The sequence below is a fragment of the Polyergus mexicanus genome, unplaced genomic scaffold (genome assembly GCF_030449975.1).
Source record: "Polyergus mexicanus isolate NDT 795.1 unplaced genomic scaffold, iyPolMexi1.0 SCAF_26, whole genome shotgun sequence".
Lineage (NCBI taxonomy): Eukaryota > Metazoa > Arthropoda > Insecta > Hymenoptera > Formicidae > Polyergus > Polyergus mexicanus.
In genome coordinates this window covers 1,119,262-1,134,364 of record NW_027223346.1, presented here as the reverse complement: position 1 = coordinate 1,134,364, position 15,103 = coordinate 1,119,262, and the positions used below count along the sequence as shown (strand labels likewise).

General features: G+C 36.6%; 2 protein-coding genes across 4 annotated transcripts in view; both read left to right on the top strand.

Moving 5' to 3' along the window:
• The first annotated feature begins 37 nt into the window (after positions 1-37).
• Acat1 (Acetyl-CoA acetyltransferase 1) lies at positions 38-2,704 on the top strand. Its single transcript, XM_070314101.1, has 8 exons — positions 38-230; positions 500-646; positions 763-877; positions 1,040-1,233; positions 1,352-1,642; positions 1,742-1,930; positions 2,005-2,162; positions 2,270-2,704. Exons 1-8 carry the CDS (start codon positions 204-206, stop codon positions 2,388-2,390), a joined length of 1,242 nt encoding a protein of 413 aa, XP_070170202.1. The 5' UTR covers positions 38-203; the 3' UTR covers positions 2,391-2,704.
• A 518-nt stretch (positions 2,705-3,222) lies between these two features.
• Positions 3,223-15,103, top strand: part of LOC138943346 (uncharacterized) — a 55,751-nt gene continuing 43,870 nt past the window's right edge. For 2 of the 3 annotated variants that reach the window (XM_070314098.1, XM_070314097.1), the window contains exons 1-2: positions 10,374-10,685; positions 11,310-12,339. In XM_070314098.1, coding sequence (XP_070170199.1) covers positions 10,625-10,685; positions 11,310-12,339 — 1,091 coding nt within the window. In that variant the 5' untranslated portion in view covers positions 10,374-10,624. Of the gene's footprint in view, positions 5,395-10,373; positions 10,686-11,309; positions 12,340-15,103 lie in introns of those variants that run through there. The other variant, XM_070314099.1, reaches the window with a different exon arrangement.

Genomic DNA, 15,103 nt, shown 5'->3' with positions numbered 1-15,103 from the left:
AAAAATATTGGAACTTTTTTGAAAAATGCGTAGAAGAAAAATGAGAAGCGTCAAATGATATTTATATTTGCGTGAAATAAGATTAGATACGTCATTGGCATTGAACACCATCTTGCTGCCGGTTGATCTTTGTACAGTGGATACTCATCTCTCTCTCTCTCTCGCACAGTGCATTTTTCATTTTCCATAAAATATTATTTACAATGGCGACAATAACGAGATTAGCTAGAGTAAGTTATTTTTAATTGATTAAATATCACAATCATACATTTAATATACGTTTAATCCTTTTCTGAAACATGGTTATATTGTGCTACATTTTGTGTACATTTAACCTGTGCTTTATATTATAACAATAATTAGATTGGCTAAAGTGAAACTTATTAATGATTAATCGAGAGTGTAAATCATACATATTTCATATAATTTATGATTTTTTTATGATTCATTTTTGTATTATAAGACCAACAAATGTATCTTAAGAATAACTTTTTTTTAGATAAATTTTATAAGCAGGCGTTTGTATAGTTCCAAAGTCAACTTAAATGATGTTGTAATAGTCAGTGCTGTGCGTACTCCAATGGGTTCATTCCTTGGGTCCTTATCAAATGTGTCAGCCACTAAACTTGGTGCAGTAGCTGTGCAAGTAAGGATTTTGATATTAAATGCTACTATAAATATGTTTGGAAATTAATATATTAATTATAAATATTACAAACTGTGACTAATAAATATATATATATAAATCTTTTATTGTTTTAGGCTGCTGTTGAAAGAGCTGGTATTGCCAAAGAACAAATCAAAGAAATATATATGGGTAATGTCTGCCAAGGTTTCTTGGGTCAAGCACCAGCGAGGCAAGCCGCATTATTCGCAGGTCTTGAAAATGTATATTTTCTTTTTAGATTTAATGTTTTGCATTTAATAAATGTTTACAATAATAATAATAATAATGAGATAGCCTTTTGACGGAATATTGACACAAAAATATATAATTTAATTCATTGTAGTATGTGCAATATAAAATTAATGTTATTAGGTCTTCCAAAGTCAACGATATGTACTACAGTGAATAAAGTTTGCGCAAGTGGCATGAAAAGTATTATGCTGGCCTCTCAATCTCTACAGTGTGGTCATCAAGAGATTATTCTAGCTGGTGGTATGGAATCTATGTCTAACGTGCCATATTACTTGGCACGTGGTGAAACGCCATATGGCGGAATGAAACTTCAGGTTGAATTATATTCCTTTTGTTTATTTTTCATTACTTCATTTGCTGTACATATTGTATATATGAAAACATTTATATTTTTACATATAAATAATTAATATTGTGCAATCTTTTTAACAGGATGGTATTGTATTTGACGGATTGACCGATGTATACAATAAGTGTCACATGGGTAACTGTGCTGAAAACACAGCTAAGAAATTGAACATCACTCGCCAACAACAAGACGAATATGCTATTGGTAGTTACAAACGCAGTGCTGCAGCTTACGAAAATAATGTATTTAAAGATGAACTTGTACCTGTTAGTGTGCCTCAAAAAAAGCGCAAGCCAGATATAATTTTCGTTGAGGATGAAGAGTATAAAAAAGTCAACTTTGAGAAGTTTGGCAATTTAAACACAGTTTTCCAGGTAACATTTGGATTAGTAAAATATATAATAAACAGTTTATTCATATTGATAATTTTTGTTTTTTCTATTGTCACATCTTTATGTTTGCTACATATACAGAAAGAAAATGGTACAGTGACAGCTGGAAATGCATCCACTCTAAATGATGGTGCCGCTGCATTAATTTTAACGACTAGCGAAGTCGCTCAGAGACTGAATCTCAAGCCTCTGGCTAAAGTTGTTGCTTTTCAAGATGCGGCAACTGATCCTATAGATTTTCCGATCGCGCCGGCACTCGCTGTGCCATCGGTAAGTCATCTATTAGTAATTTTTGATTGATTTTTGGAATTGCATCAATATTAACTTTTTACATAATGTTTTAGCTGCTCCAAAATGCTGGAGTTAATAAAAACGACATAGCTCTTTGGGAAATAAATGAAGCATTTAGTGTAGTGGCTGTAGCAAATCAAAAATTACTCGACATTGATCCCACTAAGATAAATGTTCATGGTGGTGCTGTTTCGCTTGGACACCCCATAGGGTAAGTTATCCGAATAGTGTTTAAGATTCTTTCATTCTGAAGACCCTGTTCTATATTAAATTAAAAATTAATATATTAATTATTGATAATAAATATAAATCTTATAGTATGTCAGGAGCACGTATCGTAGTACACTTGGTGCACGCTCTTAAAGCTGGAGAGAAAGGTGTTGCATCAATTTGCAATGGAGGTGGCGGTGCATCATCGATCTTGATCGAGAAATTGTAAGTTTGTAAATTGCAGTCATAGCTGCTGTTTCAATTCACATGAACTATGAGATACTGTGCAATCTATCTCTAGATATAAATTAAATTGTATATAAAAAGATATTATTTTTATACTACGACATGTATATTGTTAAAATAATGTTATAGCAACTGATAAAACAATGGTGAAGATCGTTTATTCACAGTTTTTCATGTTTATATAGATGTAATTACATAAAATAACGCATTTTGCAATTTTTTTACTGAAATATATGTACATTTATAAGTATGTAAAATATATAACTTTTAAGTAGAAAGAAGCAATATAGGAAAGCATAAAACAATATATTTTCTTATTCCGTGTACCTTTCCTGTATTGCTGCTTATCTCCTTGTGTGTTATATATTTTATATAGAAATAAACTTTTTTATATATTAACATAGTATATATGATCGATTTTATTTAAATTAAATGTCACTATATAATATGTTAAAAATATTTCTCATAGAAAGAAGCACATATATAATTTTTAGGTGTCATCCAGTATCTTTCCCACCAAAATTAACATTATATACGAAAAGTCCCTGTCCACTCTGCGACATACTAAAGAATGAGCTGCGTTTGCGTTTTGCCGGTCGTTATCAATTACAAGAAATCGACATCACTGCGCAGGATAACGAGCGATATTTTGAATTGTATAAGTACGATATACCAGTCCTTTTCTTAGAGGGTCAATATCTATGCAAGCATCGATTAGATGCTGACTTGTTAACAAGGAGACTCGATGAATTAGTATTGACGAAAAATACGTTAGTATAAGAAGGTCAAATTTCATCAAAATCATTATCGATTTTATTAATTTTTTTATCACATATCGTATAATTATGCCTAAATTTATTTTTCAATCGAGATTACGTCTCATAAATTAAAAATCTTCGTTTAAAAAGAATTGACAGCACCTATAAATAGTATCTAATAAGCATCCGAGACCCAGAAACGTTTGTAACGGTTGACAAACGGTAATCAGTTCGACCAATCTTAATGCTTCCATGTCCAACTTTGCGTTTGTTTCGCCGCATCTCTCTTTCTCTCTCTATCGCATGTTCCGCTACTCCTCATTTTTCTTTTTCTTGCAATGAGGAGGCTGAAAAACGGAACGATAGACGTGTGACTTGACGATTCTAATTATATTATCCAAGCGATCATTTCCATTATGTTATAAACAACTTTCGTGATCGCGAAGGATTATGTATTGTATTGTATAGTTTCGACGAATCTTCCTCGATTTTCCCGTTCGCCTTATGTACTGTAAGATTCAAAGAAGAATATTCAACGGAGAGAATACGATGGCATTGAACGGTGTATGGTTCTGCGGCAAAGCGGTTGCCAGCTGAGAGGAAGGTCCCCTAGGAGGCAACTCCTTTGAATCTTACAATACCTTTCCTTCGCCTCAATTCTTCTTTTTGCTCCCTCCGTTCGTCGCGTCCCTTTCTCCACAATAGACCGGACCCGCTCCATCCACCCTCTCCCCCTCTCCGCGCGTGCGTGCGTGCGTGTGGGTGCGTGAATGGGTGAATGTACAGTCACAGTCTCGCAACCGTTCGTTCGTCGCGGCGGCTCGTTCTTCCTCAGTGCGTGCCTTACGCGGGCACCGTGAAGTACTCATCTTGTACTCGTACATCGGTTACGTGGCATGCGCGTCTTTCGTGCGACGATAGTAAAATACAAAAAAAAACATCATTCGATAAGAAGGGAAAAAGCAAACGGTGTGTAAGAAGGGGGGAAGGACGTGAGAAAGAAAACTCGACGGACAAAGAGAGAGGGAGCGAGAAAAAAAGTTGACACAAGAAAGAGCAGAAGTAGAGAGAGAGAGAGAGAGAGAAAGGGAGAGCGAGACGAGCGAAGGGGGCGAATCGGCGAGTATCTTTGGCGCGCGTCTCGCGAGCGCGTCGCTCGCGGCGTATCTTCCGAAATTCAACCGTCGTCGTGGATCCGGCGCGGTGACTCCATTATCGATTCCGTTATCGATCCGCGACCTCGGAGTCGAGTCCTCGGATGGATATCGCGACAAGACGGACCGTAGACGAGGTGACGGAAATTCCGTCGAGAAACGCGTCGTCGCGCCGCGAGTCGCCGACACGGTGAGCCACGTTTATCCGACCTACTTCTGTTACTGAGGCAAACGTGCAGAGAAAAAGAGAGAAAAAGAGAAAAAAAAACGCTCCCGATCGTCTCGTGAATGCATATGTTGTCGGGAGACGTGAGACCATTGATCCCGTAGTAACAAAAGTTGATATAGTTGATATCGGCGACGACAGTGGGAGGCGCAGCAAGTTGGCTGCGAAGACGTCATACGTCATACCCCCGTTCGTTGACTCGACAACGTTCACGACGCTTGAAGTTGTCGCTCTCGCGGAGATTTTCGCGCGATATGTGAAGCGAAGAGGAGTAGTAGCGGATCGCGATATTTTTGGCCGATAGCCGGCTAGGGACGCGCAAACATTCTCCCCCCCCGAAGAAAGAACTTTAGAGAGAGATAAAGAACGCGAGGAATACCCGAGAGGCCGCGTCGCGATCAAAACGGATCTCGAAAGGGAGAAGACATCGCTCTACGTTGGAGTTCAGGAACGAGAAAGAAGAAGGAGGGTGGAGGAAAGACAGAGTAGGCGTTCACACACACGCGCAAAAGTGATATGGATACTGGAGGCGAGAACCGCATACACGTCTCAGCGTCGCTGCGTTTTTTTTACACACGGCGCTCGAACAAGGTCGTACGCGAGTGGAACGACCGTGATTTAAACGAATTATTGGGCGCGCTCGCGTGGACGCGTGCCCGGTTCGACGAGGAAGACAGACGATGACATTGTGCGCGCTGTTCCTTTTCACCGATACACGCACGGATGCATGCGGCTGCTTCCCGCCCCCTCCACCCTAATCCGTTTCATCCGTTACGACGGGTTACCACGAAGATTTCATCTCGCTCTCCAAGCCTGAGTCGCTTTTTTGACGTTTCCAGTAAGATAAAGGTATGTATGTATAAATAGGCAGTATATATAATGTGTATATATATATATATATATATATATATATATATATATATATATATATATATATATATATATATATATACATATACATGAGAGAGCGGGCGGATATCGACTCTCGCCAATTGGAATCGGATCACGGTCACTGTGGAAATAAATTGCAGAAGACAACGAGTGAGAGGGAAAGAAATAAAATTACGTATTATTAAAAATACGTTTAAGTGGAGTTTAATGCAGTTCATGGTGCAGATAATAAAAGTCAAGCAGTATATAGAAAATTATAAATATTTCGATTTTCGTCAGCATGAAATTGTTTAAAGCGTTTAATAATATTTGAAAGAGCTTCTCATTTTTATTTTTTAAACATTTTCTTCTGTATAGTGTCTTATCCAATTCAATTAAAAATCGATAAAATTTCCTTTTCAAGATGGTACACACGAGAGAGCTCTCGCAATTATTCGTAATAGAAATGTCACATTAAAGCGATATTTACGAGTAAAACTTATTCGTACGCTTTTGGAAGGAAAAAAGAAAGAAAAATATAGTAAATTATTTTCGCACGCGAAAAGGAGACTAAATTTCCTTTTACGGACTTTGCGTTTAACTGTAATTTTAAAAACTAGTTGCATCAGCAAAGACGCTCAGAAGTGGTTGGCCTTCGAGCCCACATCGATCCCGGAGCTCCGACAATCGAACGCCAAACGACATCTTTAGAGGGTTTCTTAGTCGATATATAATTATTTGAATAGATTATCTCTCTCTTTTATCTAGATAGATTATAACTATGTATATTTTTTTATCTTAGATAATAATTCCTATTTTTGCATACACTGTGTTCCTAAACGGTGTATGTAAAAATAAGAATTATTAGCTATGCAGCAATATCTATATTTAAATATAATATATTATATAATTAAATTTTTTATCCTTTTTATTTTATTTTTTAAAGAAAAATAATTTTTCTTCAATTCATGCGAAATATTAAGTTGATTATTTATTATATGAAAATCATAATTTAAAAATCATACGTCTATTGTCTTATTAATTACTTTTTTTGATCGATTTGACATATACACTCTTCCTAAACGAATAGTACTCTGCGTTGATACCACTGCTTTATATTTAAATACAATATATTATATAATTAAATTTTTTATCCTTTTTATTTTATTTTTTAAAGAAAAATAATTTTTCTTCAATTCATGCGAAATATTAAGTTGATTATTTATTATATGAAAATCATAATTTAAAAATCATAAATTTATTCTCTTACTGATTACTTTTTCAATCGCGATTTTGATTTTATATCGAGTAAAAGGCTATCGTACTTATTATTTCTTAGATTCATGTAGATATAGATTATAAATAAATCTTTGAAGGAAAGATAAATAAAAAGTTGATTAATTTTTTCTGGTATCATATACATACGTAAATTGATTCTATATATTTTATTTTGTATATTTTTATACTGTTTTTAATTATGCGCGTTATCTAAAGTAGTGTATATGTAGACTTAGACATTTTGCAGGTGATATGTACTTTATTTATTTACTTATTAATTTTATTAACATGTTTCCGGACCGTGATCTAGCTGCGTGTGCGCTATTTGCTCAATGTACCGAAACTAAATATTCGCTTCGCGAACGGAGGTTGCGGTAGACAAAAGTTTCCCAGTCGTTACTGGAATTGCTATTTCGCGATCGTGGTTTTTGTTTGGCCATAAAACGGCCACACCTATTGTGCCTCTTTGTCAAGACTCATCGCGAGAAGATCTGTCGAGAATCGGGCGATAAAACACGACGCAAACACTTTGACGCGACCGTTCGACATTTTATATTATTGCGATTGTATTTATATTATATTTTGGATATTTTTCATCTTATATCCCATAATGATTGGGTCCGAACGTTGAATCTAAACTCGGAATGTAATCACAGTTGCATATCAAAAATGAAACAATTTTAATGTGAATCAGATTATATAGGAAGAAGATAAAGATAAGCGAGAGAGAACGCGTGACAATAAAAATATTATTCATTGAATTTCGGGTATGAGGATTCTCTCTCTCTCTCTCTCTCTCTCTCTCTCTCTCTCTTTTCTTAATTATTTATGAATATATTTATATTATATTTTTATTTTCTTTATATTTAATTCTTAATACTTCAAAAAATGGGAGAAATTTAACTTTTTAATAAAGAGAAGTTTATAATGAGAAATTTGTTTTTTTTGCAATTTAATAGAAGTGGGATAAATATAACAGCATACTTTATGTATCTTCACAACGTATATTGCATTGTTTCTGTAGCTGATTATTTTTTAGTAGCTGGACGATTCGTCAAAACGACCTACACGAATTCATTGCGACGCGGTTTCTGAAGAGGAGAGAAGGAAATGGACGCCCGAATAATGAATACAAGCTGCGCTATTTAACTCTTGAACGATCATCGTTTCGTCGCAGTCATTTAAAAATTATCACCGCGTCGTTTGTCACGCTAATCAGTTACGACGCTGTAATTACGACGCATCGATATATGCGGCGGAGGCGTTTTCAAATGAAGAGACACTCGGAGATTCTGCGTTCGCATCGCCAACTGTGCGTATTTATCTGCGGACTTTTTTTGCTTTCCCGATTGTGTTATCGCGAGTCGTGCGTGTGTTTACCGCGTCTGTATTTTCATATTCAGTTAATTATAAAACGTAGAATCGAATGCCGATCAAGATTATATATCGAATAATTTTTAAATGATAAAATAAGCAATAGTTGGTCATTGACACTTGCATCAAGTGTGTGTTCGTGTAACGTAAATTTTATTGTTAAAATTGAAGTAGCAGCATAATGTAATGAAGGATCCAACGTGCACGAAAATGCGGAAAAATGCGGAAAAAGCGCACTAGGAAGCGACGTATGTACCAGTGTATTCTTGGGACGTGGGAGCGCACTCGCGGTATGCAGCAATAAAACGATATACAGGGTGGTCTCGCGGTATCCGTCTACTTTCTCTAAACCGTAGATACTAGAAGAGGACGAAACGCTATAATGATTCCTCGATCAATGAATATATTGAACAAGGTTCATCGGGGTCTTTGAATAATTTGAGAAGCGTCAGTTGTAAGTGTTCCCTCAATGTATATCGCACGAATATAAAACGCGACCGAAGTATGAATGCTTTTTTATATTTTATTTTGATCTTATTTTCATTATCCCGTCGATGAATTTACGACCGACGATATTCGTTCGAATCTGGAGAAAGTACGCGCGTGACCCCCGACACACCCTGTACAAATCGCTGTGAACGAGCGTGTATGACCTGTCTTGTTCTCCGGCGTGGCGCGATTAAAAGTTCAATGAACGCGTGATGCACGCGGTACGGTTGTCTCCTTTCATTGATCACCGCGACGATGATGAATCAGAGGAGTCGCCGTTGATGAAGAGAGGGAGGGTAGGAGAGGGACGTTCGCCGCTGGCAAGATTTCGGAAAGTCGATTTTGTTACAAGGATACTTTGTAGTATGTAATTGGATATCATCGTGAAAGTATCGTTTGCGTGTAAAAAGTGTCAATATGTCGATTTTATATTTTTTTCTCAACCAACCTCGAGTCAGACTTTCAAAATATTCATCGTTTTTAATGAAATATTAGACAATTTTCTATTCGCGATCATTCGCAGGTAGCTATAAAATTGTTCATTTATAATATTCGAAAAATGGTATAGACTCTTAATTTCGTAGAAATAAGTCTAAAATTGAAATTGAAATTTCTTCTCTCTCTTTCTCTCTTTCTCTCTTTCTTAAAGAATAATATCTGTTATTGTTATTGTCTGTTTGTGCTCTTTTGAAATTTATTTTTATGGAAAATTATTTATTTCCCACAGCTTACGCGTAATTTGAAAACTATTCGTCTTTTCTCTTATCTTCTTTCTGTGAGAAAAAATTTTTAAATTATTCAACAACATTCGTAAAAAAATAAACAAAACAACAATAAATCCATTTATAAAAAGCGGTTTGTATAAAAACCGTTGAGTGTTGAGTTTTATTAATCATTCTGTAAGATAATTTTTCTTTGATCTATTTTTATTTTCCACAAATTTATTAAGCGGACAAATTTATTAAATATATATCTTTTTATATATTTAAAACTGAAGATGCAGGACTTTTCGGGATTCGTCGTCGCACGCGAATTAGTATGTCGTATTAGTCCAGAATATTGTTGTTGTTTCGAAGAATCAATGGGGAGAACGCGTCGAAGCGGCGGCAACTTGGTTTTGTCAATTTGGTTTAACGTGACCGGAATGACAGAGAGAACGCCGACAGCCAGAATAATTGTATACAATTACGTCATTTGTTTGCTTTGTCGCCGGATCGTGAGAATCGAGTCTAACCGAGCGTTTAAACGCGCCGGTTAAATTCGTGTGCATGCATCGCAAGCGAGCTCTCATATATCGTTCGTATATTATTGGGCGTCAGCTGTGATTAATCAGCGCGAGCTAAATGGAGCCGATCATACGGATTTATCATTTCGTGAATTCTGCGAATTTTAATGTGCCGGATTATTTATAGAATTTACGCTCCCATTTATGCATTTTCAATTAATTTTGGGGTATCGGAATAGCTAATTAACGGCACGTAGATAGTAATTAGAAGGGGAGGGAACACAACAGCGTTTTTTATTAGAAAAGGTTTTCTTAGTCGAATTAACGCTACGATCAAAAAGTACTTTGTCCAAAATTGCCAGGGACTCATTGGACGTTGCTGTGCTGATGTATGTGCGGTTATCGCGAATATCTAGCACGAGATAGTCGAAATTGTGCAATAAACGCGTTGTGCTATATTAAGAGAAGAATATTAAACTCGAAATTGTTTCTATAGGAGAAGCGTGTCTTTGTTATAAATTTAGGGGAAAAAAAAAAATTTAACACTGCAACTTTTCCATAACGTTTGAAAAGTCGCAGAATAATTCCTAGAAGAGATCGAACGGTGGTATTTTTACGCATCGCATCGAGAGTGTAATAAAAAATAAAAAGTTATCACCGTCATCACACAATTATTCATCGTTAATGACGCAAAACACTCACTTAGTATCTCGTCGTTAATCGTCCCTGACAATTACGAACACATCGACGACGAAGCGTCGCGTCGTCCTCTTTCTCGGATCGCGTTTCAGTCGCTCTCGCGATACGGATCGGATTTATATAAACGATAGATATCAATCTCTTATGAATCTCAGCGATATGGCGAGTGTATTTTTACGCGATCTCCTTCGATATATTCGAAAGGGTGAGTTATCAATGAGAAAAAACGTTGAAGAGAAACGTTGCGATATGAAAATCGTGTGATTAAGATTAGAGCGAAAGGTTTCGCTCTAATCTTAATCACACCTTTTTATGACCGTGAGAACCGCTCTCTGATTAGAGATTTCTTGCATGGGTCAGTTGCGAGGGAATCGAGGACAGGTTCATAAGGTTACAATGAAAAACTGTCGACACACTTTGCCCAGTTAATCTCATTTCAAATGAATCTCGAAGTGTAATCACCGATTTAAATTACCACGGTGGTCAACATAAATATCGTTTGATTCAACGACACGTGTATATTCTTTTTAAGTACTAAATTTACATTGCGAATATTTTCACATAGAAATAATATGTATCTGATAAAATTATATATGTATATATTGTTTTTGTTAAATATATGGGAAGGAGAGGACGTACAATCTTTATTAGATAGTATAAAACGTATGGAAAATATTTGAGATATTTAAATGAGTATTTTTTTTTTATCTAAAATTGTCAAAACAAATTTGTAAAATGTTTAAAGGCCAGGAAGATATTTCTGTTCTTTTGCGAACGCTATATAACTCGTTTAATATTGTAATTAACAGAAGCGCTTTTATCGTTGCAGATATAAGTCGTCGCAAAATGGCTTCTAACGAAGACGGTGATCTGATCGATCTCGGAAACGATGCATGTGTACCACGTATCCCAGTGGACGATGCGACAGCCGAGGAACAAGAGCATTTACTCGATGTGTGTCCTCCGAAACTGGAGCAGAAGCTCTTCCTCACCAGGCGGCAGGAATTAGTGCTGGACAGCATCGACAAGGGTGATATTCTAGTGACCTTGGGTCACGATCAGGTGGTACCGATTCGCAAGAGGATCGATGTAGTGTCGTCGGACACAATTAAGCGGATTCGCGACATCACCAAGAATCTTGAGCCGGTGATACATAGAACTTGCTCGGGCATCAACGAGGAGACCCAACAAGACACAGTGGATCACTCGACGACCTTAGACTATGAGAAGACGAAGCGTTCGATGGCGAAGCACGAGGACGAGACGTATGAGACGCGGGAAATAAATAACGCTTTCGATTTCCTCGCCGAACACGATGACAATGAGGACCGAGCGGAAACGAGTTCGGGTCGCCTAAAGAACGAGAATATTAATGCGAATCGCTCGCTATCCTCTATGCGTCTCTTGATCGAGAAAGAGGACGCGGTCAATTACCCTTTCGAGTCGTCGTCCAGGACCTCGAGCGAGGAAACGACCGGTACAAGTGATACGGACGAGAGGATGGACGTCGTCACGCCGAACGAGTACGATGTCCAACTGGACAATCCGGCCTTTGATTCATCGCCGAATTCGAGAAAGTCTCACGAGGACGATTCGGCTGAGAACAGATCCGTCTCCGTCGATTTGGAGTCGCACACGAGAACTGTTCTTAAGAGACGCGGTCAGGAGGTCATCGCGTTCGAGTGCGGAAGCAAAAAACGCTTTTTCCGTGAGCCGCATCGTAAATCATGGACGGAAGGGACGAGGCTGAACGCAGCTTTTATCGATGGGCTTCCCAGTATCGATAGATCCATCAGTCTTGAGGAATATCATCGTGCACCATCGAACATGGATCGTGGATTATCCAGCTTTCTTACGAGGTAAGGGATTGCTTCTATTATATTTTTTTTATTTATACAGAAAGTTCTTTCGATCATATTTGAGTTTTATTTTAATCAACGAGAAGGAAATTTTACTACGATTTTTTATGAAAATTACTTAACTTTGTTTTATTAAAAAAAAAAAAAAAAAAAAAAAAAAAAAAAAAAAAAAAACTTTTTTGTAGTTTTTAATGGTGAGAGTAATTTATAGAAAAATTTGCAATATATGATGATTAAAAATGAAGAAATTATTTTTTGCGGTAAATATGCGGTAGAAATGTCGATGTTTTTAGTTATCTAATTTTTTAATTGAAAAGAAATGAATGTCTCGATCGATTTGCCAAGTTTCTCGACTTTCTGTCGAAGACTGCAATATTTTTATAAGCGTTTCTATCTTTTTCTTATTTGTGTAAAATCTCATCTGGCTCTGCGTGGCGCGGCGGTTTCTCACGACGAGCAAACTCGTATCGCTAGTGCGACTCGTATGTCATATGTAAGAATTCGCAGAAGAATAGACTCGAATGCATCGACAGAAAAACGCGCTTTCGTGCCGGAAGTGTTTACATAGGCCCGACTTAACGAGCGTGCAAACTGTTTTGATTCAGACTCGTTCGACGAGCGTATAACATCTTATAGCGACGATGACGCACGACACAAAATCTCCTTGTCGATCGAAGTGCATAACGAGCTGATAATGGAAATGCAGATCCTCTTTGACAACCGCGAATGTATTACATTCGCTTTGCCTTTCAGGTTATTAGCAGAAGTGCAAGTTCGAGGATTCTACAATAGAGTAGTAGGTCTTTCGAGTGGCCGTCTGCCGCTTTGAAGCGAACTCGGAATATTCATTGAAAATCTATTCATTTTATTGAATGTGTTTTCTCTCTTTTTGCCATACGTTAAAATTTTCGATTAAAGACCAAATATCCAGAATCGGGTTGTTTCGTGATTGTATAATTAATATATAACAATAATATAAATTCTGACGATCTTAAACGCCAAATTCACAATTATCATAATATTTCCTTTAATTAAGAACATCGAAAGTTAATATATTGAAGAAATTTACTCTCTCTGCGAAGATGGGGAGACTTTCTAGCAGCAACAGTCCGAACGTTCAGTAAAGCTAAAAGCGTCGCTCTCGCCTCGAAAAAAAATTATGACGGCCAAGTTACAAAACGACATCGCGATATCGAGTAAACGGATTTTCACAATGATGATTCGCGCAACGGTATCGCGAAGCGAGCACTCACGTAAGCGTGTAGACACGCGATGAATTAAGCCCCGCGTCGAATTGGCCGCGGAACGCTTCGGAAGAATAGGACGTTACGTGCGACACGTGAAAGCGGAAAATTCTAGTCTCCTTCTGGTCAGGTGTTGTTGCAACAACGCAATATTATACAAAAGAGACAATTAACTTTTCGATAAGATAACTAATTTTTTCTTTAATTTTCTCTTCCTATCAAAAGTAATTTGTTTGAAATTTATATAAATTTTTTTATACCATGAATGATTTTGTTATTTCTTTTTATGTAAAGAATGTGAAATATTGATATTTCGTTACGCGTTAAAATTCATTATTATCATCTATTCGTTCCTGATAGTCGCGGATAAATGCGGTCGGTTTATAGTTTATTAATCGCCATCCTGTAGCGCAGCATAGTTCCGCGATCTCCTTCCGTTTACATTCGTTAATGCCACGTTCCAGAAGCAATTCACCATCGTATCCGCGGTCTTGCAACAATAGCGAGCTGACGCTTTTGTTCTCCGCGCGCAAGGGAAATAATTAATAACAATAGCGGCGAGTAAAATACACAATCGCGCGATGGGCAACCTTCGTCGTCAGTTAGAATACGACTGTACGTTATCTCTATCGTTTTTTATCTAGGTATACGTTGAGAAAGGGCACGACCGCGTTTAGAGAAAGTCACTCTTCGGATTAATCCGTGTCTGAGCGAAGCTCAACCGTAATGGAGTTGCGGATGCAGCGTTACTAAGTAAGTTGCGAGACAAAGTGAGAGAATAAGCGCAAAGTGTGGATAAAGGAGCGGAGAGATATAATGAAATGTAAAAGTAAGGTACGTGGAAAAAGGAATAAAAGTCTTTTCTTTTCCGTGAGAAGAGCGGAAATATGACAATATTGAAGATTCACTCGCAGAAGACTCGTTCGCAGAAGAGAAAGATTTTCTTTTTCAAGATAAATCTTTCTTCCCAAGTAAGTTCAATAAGGATATTGAGTCACTGGGGTTGAAATTTATATGTAAAATAAAATAGCAAGTAAAAAGGACAAGGATTCTATTTAAAAGAGTTTTTTTTCTTTCTATTTCAAACATATAGATTGTTTCTATAAAGATAATTATAAGTTATAATAAGATAAAATTATCTAACGCGATTTTGCCATCGCTTTCTTCAAAAAGATTATATATTTTAAATATTAATCACGATATAATATAATTTTTATTTACGACACCATAAAAGTGTAAATTATTTTCTCTCTTCCACAATTCTTAAAAAAATTTTTACTCATTGTAAATGTAAAAAAGATAAATTAGAAACCCCTTTGCAGTCGGTGTCATTTAGGCAACAAGCTATTATAGCTCTATTTTTTTATTGTTGACTTATCGAGCGCTATTAACATTAAAATAATCGTATTTAAACATTCTCTGTTCTATTCATTCGGTAAATATAATTTATAGAATGCGCCCTAGTAATGACAATTGTATCAAAATTATTGTGATTTTCGTATCGAAATGCAACTTCCTCA